At 45.5% G+C, this 14,514-nt stretch overlaps 1 protein-coding gene across 1 annotated transcript; it reads left to right on the top strand.

Annotated features, from left to right (window-relative positions):
• The first annotated feature begins 4,561 nt into the window (after positions 1-4,561).
• LOC120678560 (small heat shock protein, chloroplastic-like) lies at positions 4,562-5,793 on the top strand. The gene is made up of 2 exons (XM_039959803.1): positions 4,562-4,900; positions 5,009-5,793. Exons 1-2 carry the CDS (start codon positions 4,645-4,647, stop codon positions 5,584-5,586), a joined length of 834 nt encoding a protein of 277 aa, XP_039815737.1. The 5' UTR covers positions 4,562-4,644; the 3' UTR covers positions 5,587-5,793.
• The last annotated feature ends 8,721 nt before the right edge of the window (positions 5,794-14,514 follow it).

The raw sequence follows: 14,514 nt of genomic DNA, 5'->3' as shown, positions 1-14,514 counted from the left end.
CTTGTTGGCCATGTCACACAAGTTGAGAATGTACTGCCTGATGCCAGTCTTCCCATCATACTGAGAGGCCACTAACTTCATAATGAGAGTGCTTGCATAAGTTTTAGATGAGCTCTTGAAGTTCTCCTCAATCTCTGCCAGAAAAGCCTTAGCACTCAGATCTGCTCCCTGCGCATCCTTGGTGGGGATGGCACCCTTAATGCCAGCACTGATGGTCTGAGACATGACCATAAGCGCCATGCGGTCTAATCTTGCCCACTTTTCCAGAGCAACTGAAGTCTGTCCTGCAGCAACAGCAGGCTTATCCTCCCTTAATGCCAAATCAAGATCATTCCAAGCCAAACACGTCATGACCTTGCCCTTCTAGTCAGGAAAATTTGCTCCATTGAGCGGCTCAATGTTGTTCAGGTAGGAGGCCATAGCATTGACATTTGTCACTGAAAATCAAAGGAAAAACTTATCTTAGTAATCATATACAATAAAATGCAAATAAAAGCATGATAATAATCCTACGGTGGTCTGATTAACATCATGCAATTAAAATTTCAATTTGCATCACCGGTGGGGAAAACAAATGAAATTTTATCTTAATACTCATGATTAAACAATGGTGGTCAGAAATAATCACAAGTTTACTCTAAATAAATTTCTCAGTGGTTCCATTTATTTAGAGGCATTTCAAAGTATAGTGGTGGAATAAACTTATAAACATAAAATAAACACCAACTACTTAAATTTACTCATGTGGTAGCTTAACTGAAAATAATGCAGAAATAAACTGAGCATAATACTGAAAAATGAGCTGAAAACTGAGAATAAAAGAAAACTTAATTTTGGCCCGAAACTCAAATTGACCCAGCAACGGCACGCTAGCGCGAGGCCCCCTTTAACCCTTCATGAGCGCCCAGCAGGGCCTATTTGCACGCGCGCGGCCCAGCTAGCGAAATGGCGCAGCCCAGGCTAGCGCGCGGCTCAGGTGGTGGCTCGGCATAGGCGCGGCTAATCGCAGACGCAGCTCCGCGTGCCGGCTCAGCGCAACGCAGCTCGGCGCGCGGCAGCGGCTCGGCTTAGAGGCTCAGACGGACGAGCTGCTCAGCAGCTTAAGCGGCCCATTTAGGTTTTGGCCCGGCAGCCAACGAGCAGGCCGCCATTTCGGCCCACTCGGCGCGCGCCCCGCCCCAACCCGCGCAGGCGATCTGAGCCGTTGGCTCTGATCCAACGGCCGGCGCTGGTTTAGGCGATCCTTAAATAGCGGAGAAATCAGGAGAGGTAAACCCTAACTCTTGTCCCCTCCATCCGGCGTCCACCGTCTGGCGTCCGGCTCCTTCCCCGTGCACTCCCTTAATCTAAAAAAGGCCGGAGCTTCACGGGCCCTCTCTGTGGCGCGCGTGCGTCTCGCGCGCGGGCCGCCGAGGGGCTCCGCCGGAGCTCCAGGGCCGGCGGTGAGGCGACCTAATGCGCCGGCGAGGCGCGTGCTGATGGCGCGGAGGCAGCGCTACTGATGCGCGAGGGCGGTGCGACTGATGCGCCGGCGGCAACGCGAGCGTGGCCAGGTAGCCGGCACCGCCGCGCCGAAGCAATCGGTGAGTGGGCTACGGCTCCCAGAGGCTCGCCGACGACAACGCGCGGCGGCAACTGATGCCACGCGCGGCCACCGACCGTGAGGTAAGCCCCTCTTATCTTAATCTGAGCTTAAACCAATCTAGGATTAGGGTTTGGGGAATTCGGTGGGGATTTGCTTTTGGTTTTGAGTTCTCCCCTCCTTCTAATCTCACTGATTTCTGATCTTATGCATGAATGTGACCCAAAACTTAGATGGATTAGGCCACGGACTAATAGAAAAAACCTAATTTCTTGAATTAAAATATGAAGAACACCTAGAAACCGTGACTGGTCTAGGGTTTTAGGCATGCTAACATTAACTGAGTAGAGTAAAACATGTATGCATGATACTAATCTTATCTGAATAGAGCTAAACATGTGATGGATCATGCACAGATGGATCTACTCCAGAAACCGAACCTGAAAACTGATGGTTTGTCTAGGAGATCTATACTGGATTAGCATAGGCGACTGATACCAATTGTTAGGATAAATCTAACAAAGCTTAGAACAAACTTGACTGACCAGGATCTCTAATCCAAAGTAGATCATTCCTAGTACATTAACTAATGCAGAATCAAAGTGTTCGGTCCATATACCAGCGGTAGTGGCGTCCATGGTGCTGGTGGGAGTTGATGCAGTGGTGACGTCGTCGATGGCGTGAACGGCGTCGGGGATGTAGCGCAGACGCTCCTCGAGCGTCCTCTCGGGGTAGCGGCGGCCTTCAGGATGCCACCGGCACTACCCCGGGGCTGGTGCTCGTGCTTCTGAGCCTTCCAGTGCTCTGATTGATTGGTGGATGGTGGAAATGATTAGGTTACTAACCCGGGGGTCAACTCCCTCTTATTTATAAGCACTGTAGGCCCAGGGCCGAGCCCAATGGGCTTAGGTTTGCCTCCCGATCAAGGCATTCGTGGATTGGTTCTGTTGAACCGATCCCTAGACTAACGGGATGAGATATTCCTCTTTTTTTGTTGATTCTGTTGCTGACCAAGGTCAAACAAAACAAAACCAACAATGCTAAGATGCATATAGAGGTGTTGACGAGTTGCAACCCAATCAATGGCCAATGGAGGCTGGGAACTGTGCAATCCGGTGCACGGGTGTTGTCCTGAGCATGGCCGCTGGGTTGCTTTGTGCTGGCATGCTTGGGACAGGTGCAAGGATCATTGCATTGCTCGGTGGACCATGTACTGAAGGACCTGGAATGGTAAAGATCACTCTTTTATTTATGATCTGAATGTATGTTTTGTGACAAGAATGTGATACAATTTGGTGACCTCTTAATTTTGAAGTAGTTGAAAATGGTGACCTCAGAAGAATGATTGTGAAGTGCATTCTGCATAACTTCTGTAGGCAAAGAGGCAACTTCTCTTAAACCCCTACCAGCTTTTTTTTTTGAGTATGTATATTATATTTTTGTATTGATGCTGTTAGTGAGCAGTCTTCTCTCCTTGGGTATAAAATTCTTCTTCACAGTTTGACTTTGACTAAATAAGTTATATCTATCAGATCACAATATATACAATATTCGGCTGCACTTTTTTTTTTTGCTGATCTGGTCTGAAGCTGTTTGAGCTAGCAAAGAAGCCGCAGCCATCCAGCAGCCCGGCTGCATGCTTCCAGCCGTCCACGGGTGGTGAAACGTTGCCGTCCACCAGAGGTGGAGCGTTGCCGCGACTGCTGTAAAAGTTCCAGCCGAACGGCTGCATTACAAGGAGGGGTGTTCAACTGATCTTCCAATTGAACTGTTCGACTGGTAGAATAAATAGTGTTCGGCTGGTAGAATAAATAGTATTGTGTGAGAGGAAATAAATCGAGATAAGCCGAGACAAGCCAAGACCAAACCAGCCGAACAGCCTCTAATTTCGGGCGTCCAGCAGTGTTGCCCAAACTGGTCAACCCGCCATTAAATACCCCTACATACCGTGGATATTACTTTTGGAAATCTCTTAATCATTTCAACTAAGGTGGGGGAAAACAGTAATCCAATCAACTAATTGTTTCACTGTACGAAAATCTTATCATGATGCTTCCTATAATTGGCAGATATATGCAAATCCTTTTTTGTTGTACCACGAAGGAGTTCTATGCCCTGTAAATGCTTAGCGCAGAAGCAACGCCCGCCACGTGAATCTAAATAGTTTCATTTGACTTTATTGTATATTTATTTGCATATTTACTTGAGCTTGGTGATGCTGGGGTACTGTTTACATATGGATTTGATTTCTCTCAATACTTTTTGTAGAATCATCATATATGATGAATATTGTTTTTTCTTGGCAGATTATATTTTTTATACTTTATTTTTTAGCTTTCATAGCAACGCATAGGCATTCAACTAGTTGAAAAAAATTCCGATTAGCTGGCGGCCTGCTCAGTGCTCACGAGCGGCCTTGTGTGTTGAAAAGATTTTTCCCCCAACCGGGCCATGTTTAATTGTGGGTAAAAAAAATTTCGCAAAGATTTTTCGACACTTTTGATCACTATTTAGAGGTATTAAACGAAATCTAATTACAAAACCACATCCGCAACCATGGTTATTGTAGCAATACTGTAGCTAATGAAACATTTGATCATGTAATCAGAGGAGGATTAGAGCATGGTTATTATAGCATTATTGTATTTAATCATGAATTAATTAGTCTAATTAGATTCGGCTTGTAAAGTTGTACCTATCTGTGAAACAATTTTACATTTAATATTCAATACATGCAAAATTTTCTTTTCACGAAATTTATCAAATACGACCCGTGTGCGAAAATAGCTGCGACCTGCACGGGAATCAGCGAGCTGAGGAAATAACCGTTGTCCAGCACGTGTCCAGAGGGTTCTGGAGACCCTTCCAGAACCCACGCCGTCATTCCTCCCCGCTCGTGACCTCAGTGTCGTATCTCCACCACTCCCTGTATAAAAACCCACAGGCACCGCACCGCTCTGTCGCGCTCATCTTCTTCTAATTCTAATCAGCCATTGTAGCCAACCAAATCCAGAAGCTTTTTTTTTCTCTCTCTCTCCGATCTTCAGCAGCTGAGGACGACGATGCAGCAAGCTGTGGCCTCCAACCTGCACGCCGTCACCACCGCCCCCGCCGCTCCAAGAAGCAGGATCACATGGACCAGCCGCCCTTCCTACGTGGTGGTGCCACCGAGAGGCTCCGTCAAGGCGCGGTCCATGAGGAACGGCTCCACGGATAGCCTGGACCACCTGCAGCGGGCGTCCAAGCCCAGGCGGCGGCAGCAGCAGCAGGGGAGCGCTCCAAGCCCAAGGAGACGCCTCATCCAAACCACTCCATTTGGTAAGCCATCCGCCTTCAATTTCTCGATAATTCGAGCTCGATAATTTCGTTACAATTTCGACATCCCGCGAACGAGAATCATTTCCCACATCGTCTTTCTCGTCGTAGGGCTGTGGGACAGCTTCCCGGAAGCGAGGACGCTGGACCAGATGGTGCGCACCATGGAGCGCATCATGGACGGCGAGGGCGACGACGACGACGGCCGGGTCCTCGTCGTGCCGGCGGCGGTGGCGGCGAGCGCGGTGCCGCGCGCGGAGGCGGGCAACGGCGTCCTCGCTGTGCCTGCAGCAGGAGGAGCTGCTGCCACGGGCGCGGCGTACCGGCAGCGCGGCGGGCGGACGCCGTGGGAGGTCAGGGAGCGCGCGGGGGAGTACCTGGTGCGGTTCGACATGCCGGGGATGACGCGGGAGGACGTGCGGGTCAGCGTGCGGGACCGGACGCTGGTGGTGGCCGCCGAGAAGAAGGACGCGGCGGCGAAGGAGCAGCACGAGGACGAGGCGGACGAGGAGGAGGATCAGGGCGAGCCGTGGCCGGCGGCGAGCTTCGGCCGGTACAGGACGCGGTTCGAGCTGCCGGAGAACGTGGACGTGGAGAGGATCGCGGCCGAGGTGAGGGACGGCGTGCTCTACCTCACCATCCCCAAGTTGTCAGCCGGGGGCAAGGTCGTCAACATCCAGGTGCAGTGAAGGCACCAGCTCCAACATCAACGAGCACCTTCTGGATGGAGCACCGCTCTTGTATTGGTACTTGGACTTGGGTCTGCCGTAGCTAATATTAACATCATACGGATGGACATAACCATTGTCGTTGGAGAGAGTCCATTCTGAGAAGAGCTCGGCCGGGATGTTCAAGGCGCATTATCAATTATATTGCTTCGGGCCTCGGTTTTCAAAGACTTGCTGTGGATGGTGGCCGGTGGAGATTTGTAAAAATAGTACTGCTGGCTGGTTGGTTGACAAGCCGAACGAATAGAGTGAATGTCGGCCTGTTCGGTTTTCTGCCTTGTTTGGTTCTCTCTAGAAACTTTTGGAAAAAAATTATGAGCACATAAAATATTAAATGAAATCTATTTGCAAAACTTCTTCATGGATGAATATAATTTTTCACGACAAATTTAATGCAGTTTTCAATCAATGATTAACTATAGTGATGCTAAAGTAACTATGTCTAATTATGCGGTCAAAGACTTTAAGATTAACTTTCCTACTACTTACTACTCGACGATTCGCCATTCATAGTTGGTGTGGCTCCTATTCCTTGATATGCCGGATCTTTAGATTCGTCAGAGTTTTTAGCGCAGGGTTCTAAATTTGGTTGTGTAAACTGACGGTTGTGTAAATTAGTTTTATTTAATATCCCCAATTAGTGGTTAAAGTGTCTTGACATTCAAAGTAAAAAACAAAGGGGGCCTCTGAAACTGACTGGGCTAGAGTTGCTGCTGAAACAGCCAGCCAGCTCCGGCCAGCCTCTAGCGCGCTGCTCCTTCTCTAGCTCGTAGCAGAACTTGGGCGAGCTCCATGCATGGCGTGCAGCGGATCACCAGACGCTGCTCCTCACTGAGTGAGCCTTCTTAATACCTGGCCGGAGGTAGTTCTTTCAGCGTAGTTGATTGTTTTGTCTTGTTGATCCCGAATGGCTGGGAAAAAAATTCTGTGCATCCCGGCTGTAAATTGTGTCGTTTGCAGCCCCACCCAGATGCCTGACGCGTGGAATTGGCAAAGGATCACACGGACGCCTCGTGCTCGGCTTAGCTTGGGTGGCTTTTCAATTTGCAGATGCGGCTCGGCTCCGGAGTCGCATGCATTGCTCGGCTTCGGCTCTAGGCGCTCTTTCCTTCCACATCCGCCGCCGCTTTACTCTCCCTCCATGGATAGGTATGGGTCTGTCTACAGAGCGCTCCAGCGATCAGATTGATCTCAGCACACGATTTTTGAACCGTCATATCAAGATCCAGTGGCGGATGGACCTTCTTCAACATCCAGTCACGTCTGTCCTGCCCAACCAGCCGCTGCCCACACCTACCCCGCCCAACCTCCGTCCCCCGCCACCCCGGCCGGCGCCCCTGCCGCCTCACCGCCCGCGCCCCCGAACTGCTACCACCGCCGGGCCGCCCTACCACCCCGAACCTCCTTCTATGACCGGAGATGGGCCGGAGATGGTTGAACACGCTGGAGCTCCACGCCGACAACCTCCAACCCTAAGCAGCCCGCATTAATCCACGAACCGGCGACGTATGGTTCCAATAATATGGTTAATTAATCCCATACGTATTTGTCCTTCCCGGTGAGCGAGAAGGAGAGGAGATGTCGAGGCGGAAGTCTGCATGGAGGCCAGAAGGGATGACAGCTGAGAGGACTAGGCTGGGCGGGGGATGAGGTAGAGGAGGAGCCGGCGGTTCGAATGGTCGCCGCCTCGACGCCGGGAGCGGAGGCAGTAGCGCCGACAGCCATGGTGTTGCCGACCCGTGACAGCTGCCGAAAGAAACACTGGAAGATGAGCCACGCCGAGAAGCCTAGCCATAGCTGCCTGCCCAAAGGAAACTCCAACATGCTACGAGCCAAGTGGAGCTGCCGTTCGATCTCCACGCGTCAGGCATCCGGGTGGGGCTGCAAACGGCGCAGTTTCCAGCCCGGATGCACGGAATTTTTTTCCAATGGCTGGGCCAGCCAGAACCAAGCCAGCCCAATTGGTTCCCAATTTGCAGTTGCATGTGTAGTTATTATTACTTTTAATGCTCAAATTTCACACATTGTGTCTCGTTTAGATGCAGGTATAAAGTTTTTAAAATAAAATCTTTACACATTTAAAGTATTAAATATAGACTAATTATAAAACTAATTACAGAACTCGTCTTTAAACTATGAGACGAATTTATTAAGACTAATTAATTTGTCCTTAGCACATGTATACTGTAGTAATTATTGTAGCAATTTAGTATTTAATCATAGCCTAATTAGGCTCATTAAATTAGTCTCGTAATTTATATGTAAACTATGTAATTTATTTTTTATTTCATCTAGATTTAATATTCTATACCTGTAAAAAAATTCGATATGATATTTTTGGAATTTTGATTTTTTAACTAAACAAAGATGCACTTCTGCCTGCAGTCCTTGGGCATGCACCACACCTGAACTGTTACCGTAGTGGGCCAAAATCCCCTTCTCCCCCGCGTCATAGTTGTTTTGGCCCAATCTGCACCATTGTTGGACATCGCCTCTAGTCATTTTTGTGGCCTATTTGCTGGTAATAAAGGCCCAGGTCGTCCCCAGGGTCCAACTCGCTCACAAGTCCCATTTCTGGACGCTTTTCGGTCCTCGTGATCTATCTGCGCTTCTTTTCCGGTCCCACTTGACATGACGACAACGCGACCCTTGCGACGCAATGGGCCTGCTTGGTCTACTAATGTTTGCCATGCTAAAATCATGAAATGCCAATAAAATTTAACTATCGATTGGTTCATGCCTAGAAATTAGTCATTATGACCAAAATTTTAGTAGGTTACTCAGAAATTTTTTAAAGATTACGAGAGAAGACAGTATGAAGAGGGTATTGCTTGGCAGCAAACCAGCCAGCCGAACAATGTCAGTATGAAGAGAGTATTGCTTGGCAGCAAACCAAATGAGTACCTAAATTTTCTTACCAACACTTTTTAGCATGTCCTGATTGTAGTAAGCGAATACATTGACTTGCTATGATTTTGGCTTATTGGTAAAAATTAGCATCCAATCAATCAGATTCAATATCTGAAATCACCCTGGAAGAAATGGTGCCAGATGGGTGAGTTTTATGCAATAAGGCCTGGGGCCAAGGTCACTAGTGTCCGGTAGCATGTGGCCAGAGCCCGGAGGCCCAGACGATCACGTCCCCGTTCGGATGGCTGGAATGTTGGATGGTAGGTTTGGCTGGGCTAGTTGTGGGTGGGCTGGGCAGCCCAGCCGTCCGTCTGGCGGTCCAGCACCAGCCGTTTGGCTCGGCTGAAGGGCGAGGGAAAGCTGCAGCGACCACGACTCGCCAGCCAGCCCAGCGATTCCAGCCAGCCGGCGATTCCAGCGCTCTTAGCTCATCCGAACGGGCCGCACGGCTCCACCGCGTCACCGAGATGCAAAGAGGAGCAAACACAGCAGCATTTGGTAATAGTTTACACGTTTAAAGAGTTCAGGTTGCTGTTGCTTCCATCCAAATTTCCCATCCTCTCCCTCTTTCAATTGAAGTTTGAATAATTTCTCATACATGGGGAAAAAAATGAAAAATGACTATATGAGATGCAACGATTAAAGTTAAGGTATTCCAGGAACTCACACTAAAAAAAAACTGTTGATCCATGACGAGTGAATTTCGTCACAAATCACTAAAAACCGTCATAAAACAGTATCTATGACGATATCAAATATGGTCATGTATTGAGCGTCACAGATCACACCTCGTGACGTTTCTTAAATTTTCGTCATAGATTGCTTGATCCATGATGTTTTAAAATCATCATAGAATGTCTCCAGGCCCCCTAAAGCCCAACCCAAACCCGTTTTCTATGACGAAAATTAACGTCACGAACAGTATAATTTTCGTCACAGATTCAATTGCCATGTCACACATTGATGACATGGAGGATGACGTGGTTGTTGACGTGGTTATGACATGGATAGCAATGATGACATATAAATTGACGTGAACGATGACATGACTGCTGACATGGAAAGTGAGACTAACATGGCAGGTGAAGTGGCGAGTGACATCAGCAGCACTGCCCATGAATGGATGGGCCCAATTCAGAGTGGGCCACCAAATTAGGTCTGATTTTTAACCATTTTATTAGAATAGTCATTACAGCACAGAATACATACCAAAATTGTGACTATTTACCATAGCATCAAATCAAATACAATATCTCGTATTTACATTGAGAAGCACCTCAAAATTTACATACAAGTTACATTCATCTTGCATCAAAAGCAACACGAAACAAAAACAGCAAAAAATCCAACATTTGCCTTCAAATTTCCAATCTCTTCTCATTGTTTGTTCCTTGTTCCATTTCATCCTAACAGGAAAAGAGCACATTGCCAAATATTAATCAAAGAAATTCACATTGGCAAATAATAATCAGAGGGATATTTGCGATAGAAATTACTGATACTAACACGACCTGGTTTAATTATAACAGTGGAATTAATGTTGTAGACTTAATTAAAATGATCAGGCTGGGCCCGACCACTCTACGGTCAATGGTAGTTGTGCATGGCAAAAGGCAAAGTTGAGGTCAATGGTAAAAGAGATAAATGCAGTGGGTTACCTCTTCAGCTTAGTGGGTTTAGTCCTCTCAGCACACGAAAGGCAGCACCTGGATGGGGAAGAGCCCTTTCTAATCTCTCTTAATATTAATGCAGAGTTAGGCTTACAGTCATCTATATGGAACCCAGATTTGTTAGTGCCTGCAGGTTTACTTATCTGCACAACTTTATATACTCTTTGCAATGGAAGATAAAGACAAGCCAAACTATCTGGAATCAATAAGAATTATAACTACTGTTAAACCAGTCTCAGTGGGAGTTTCATGGTACTGTAACCTAGACTGCCACATCAGTTTTTTTGTGGGATGAAACTGCCATGAAACTACCACTCTCAACGCACAGTTTCGCTACACAGTTTTATAGGCAGGATGTAGTATTTAATATGTACATTGTGTTGTAATCAAATGTACCATGAGAACTCTATAGCTTTTTTGGAATTGTTTCTAAACTATGTATTTAGTCTAATAGAACATGATAAATAAAGATGATGCCGAAAGGAGCTTCAATCTGAAACCAGCAGTTCACGTTCACATAACAAAGAATGGAGCAGTTTCACACCAAAATAACGGAAAAGAATACTTAAGTTTCCACTACATTGCAGCCTTCAAAATAACTGAAAAATAATACTTTAGTTTCCACTACATTACAGCCTTCCAAGATAACTGACCAAAAGCACAAGCCTCTCAATTGATATCCTTGCATTCCGCAAAAGAAAAATGATATCCTTGCACAAATGCTCCTGTTATAAGTGGAAGACATGTCTCCTGAGAAAAGCACAAGGTAGTAACAAAGATCAGAATACCAAGAGCTCCCTAGATGCAACTCGACAGGCACAAGGTGTCACCATATGCTGTAACATATTGAAATAACCATCCCTGCAATGTGCACATACATAATATGAGTTGGTAAAAGTCTGAATTGTCATCAATACATGACTCACATGCTTGGCTAAAGCAGAAAGAGCAAATCCATCAGGGACAAAGACTTGGCAGTACATACTAGCAGTGTTGAGTTAAATTTAACAGCAATGTTGTTTAGAAAAAATATACTGGCAGTGCTGTGTCAAATTTCTAAAGCTGAAACAACAAGCTTTACTGGAAGTCTAAAACTGCACTTTCTACATCTGATTTGCTAGAGCTGAAACAGCAAGTTTTAGCTGTAAAAAAATTGAAGTAACCACCCCTACATGTTCAGTTAACAAGAGCACTGCTTTTCTGCATGTTGAGTCCGAGTTCTTACCACTTTACAGCACCTATGGCATTGGTTTGACTACTTGGAGCTAGTATTCATGTTCTCAAATACTAGTAATTTAGGCAACCAAAAACTTTGTCAAGGCGATTCCCTATATTCGTAATGCATACAAATTCCAAGCACTGTTGAAGCTATGCATCATAAATCATGAACTGTTGGATCAGGGCAGCATGCTACTCATGAATAGGATAAATCGGTGCTTACCATGGATTTGCATATTGTGGGAAACTGCTATGGGCGCTGCTACCTCCAGTTCCAATTCCAGGCCAACATGGATGGGGGTGGAGTTGCCGTTGGAGCTGGCGGAGACACCGGAGTCGTCAGAGAAGTACCACAGCCGCCCGTCGTCGTGCCGGCGCCGCAGCCCTTCACCAAGTCGCCACCGCGGCCCTCCTCCATGCTGCCGTCGCGGCCTTTCACGGGACGGCCGCTGCCACGTCTTGCCGGGCCACCGCCGGGCTGGGTAAGATCTCTCCCCCCGTGGGACATCTTCACGGAGCGTAGCTCCAACTGCATCTAGGAGGCGAAGGGAGGAAGGGCAGGGGCGGCGGCAGATCTGAAACAGCAGCGACGGATCTGAAACAGGGGCGGCCGCTCCAACTGCAGGGAAGGAGAGGGATTGGCTTTGGTGGGAAGGCCGATTGGTTTGGCACGAGCTGCAAAGATTTGGCGCGCGAGGTCCGAGCCAGAGCGCGGGAAGAGGAGCGCGGCCGCCGAGCGCGCCCGGGATCTGCCATGAAACGGCTGGAGCTCTCAGTGCGTGTTTCAGGTGGGTTTCATCGACTTGGAAACGCCGCCCGAGTCGTTTCGTGAGCAAGAAATGTTTTCCATCTCTCTCCTATTAATTTGCTTGTCATATCAGCATTTTTGTTGAGGTGCATCATACTGCATCATACTGAAAGAGACTGACAAACATCCAATACCCGTTATTAATGTCGAACGAAAGCAGCATCCAATACTCTTAGATGCTGTCTCAAATACATATGTTTGCATGTCAAAAAAGAATTCAACCTTTTGCAACTGTATATATTCTGATTTAATTAAACACCCTAATACATTATGCACATGATTTCTGAACAGAAAATTATGCAACTAAAAAAGTTGCTCACGTAACTCTACACCAAACTTAGGCCTTCTGAGAATATGAATTCCAAGAACATCTGATATTTCCCTCCAATCAATTCTTTATATACTCACTGAGAAACGTAGAGGCAACATATATATAGGCATCATCTGACTCGATTTAGAATCAAGCCCAAAACCATATGGCATGAAAATTGAAGGAAACATCGGCAAGAGGAAAGAAAAAAAAAACACTCACATTACCGAAGTAGAGATGAGCCTCCAGGAGCATACAACAGTACAAATTATCTTCAATTGCAACAACAGCAGGAAACTGAAAAAAAATATTGTGAATGAAAGTGAAAAATGTGTTCTCTCTATTGATGGATTGTGTTTATATACAAGACCAAGAGATAAGAGCCCAAGGGACATGTCCCTTTGGGATGACCCCTTCATGAATAGTAACTTCCTAGTGACATCATAGTGATGTCATTAATCTAATTAATTACTTAATTACAGAATTGATCACTAATTCCTAAATCCTTCATAACACTCCCCCTTGATCAATTTGTCCTTCTTGTGGTCTTGTAATCAATTTGATCTTCTTGTGGTCTTGTAATCAATCGAATAACTCCTTGAAAACCCTATGGAAAAAAAACAGGAGATGCGATATAGTATATAACTCCCCCAAAAATCTTTTAGGAAAAATATGAGGAGAATCTTTGGAAAACCCTGTGGGAAAAACCAAAGTAATACCGTTATACTAGGCAAAACTCCTTAAAACCTAGTGGGAAAAATAAAGAGAAACACCATAATATACAATTACCAATATTACTAGACCCTTGAGATAAACCCAAAGTCTTAGTCTAATAACACCTTGACCATATGGTCAATACGCTTCAAATATCATCTTCTAAAAACCCCGGTGGGGAAAACTAGGTGACATAGCATATAACTTTGTGTTAACATTGCCTCATCAAAAACTTTATATGAGAAACCTCAAAAAAGAAAAACTCACATAAAGAAAAGAGTACAATATATCATATGTCCTAATATCATCCACCAAAACCTCTTCGGAAAAATGGATGATATGGCATAGTCTTGTGTCGATATTGCCTCATTAAAAACTTTATATGAGAAACCCAAAGGGAAAAAACTCATACAAAGAAAAGAGTGCAATATGATGCTTTCAACAAGTTATTAATCAGAGAGACGAGAGACTCTCCCCCTGAAACTTGCAAACCTTTCATACCAATATATTCTACACATATGAAATATCGAGTATAGTAGACTTTGTGAATATCTGGTCGAGATTATCACAAGTACTTAGTTTGCAAGTGTTCATATGCCCAGAGATCTATGGAACAGAACCACCTTAATGCAAAATATTGTATTAACTATAACTTGTCTCCATCTAAACAACACAAGCTTCATTATCTTTATAGATAATGACCTTTGATTCAATAGAATCAGAGCCACATAACTTCAGTATGTGACATATCATTCTGTCAAGCTATACACGTTCATGTGTAGTCTTGTACAATGCAATATCAGAATGATTAGTGGAATTAACCATTATTACATAATGATCTTTCCATATTCCTGTAAAGCTTATTTTAATAATCTGGAATTTTGGGGATCTTATAGATAACCAGAATTATAATATCCACGTAATCGGATCATGCATTATACCAAGTCCGTATGTGTCATTTTAAGGTATTAAAGATATTCTTAACTTCAATCTACCAACCTAAGGTAGAATAGCGCTGCTATTAGATAGCAAATTATTGCAAAGACAATACCCGGCCAGGAACTTTTGCAATATATGTATTAGCGCATAAATAGCACAGGAATAATGAACCGCATGTCCCATTATCTTAATTCAATCACTATGGCATAAAACAATCTCCCCTCATGTCTTTCTCTATCATGGGGTAGAACCACCATAGGATTCCCTTTCATATTGAATCACTCAATATGATGTGGATATAGATAACTTTACTACAAAAA

This window comes from Panicum virgatum, chromosome 6N (assembly GCF_016808335.1).
Source record: "Panicum virgatum strain AP13 chromosome 6N, P.virgatum_v5, whole genome shotgun sequence".
Lineage (NCBI taxonomy): Eukaryota > Viridiplantae > Streptophyta > Magnoliopsida > Poales > Poaceae > Panicum > Panicum virgatum.
Note: the sequence above shows the minus strand (reverse complement) of the source record. Positions and strands in the feature narration are given on the sequence as shown.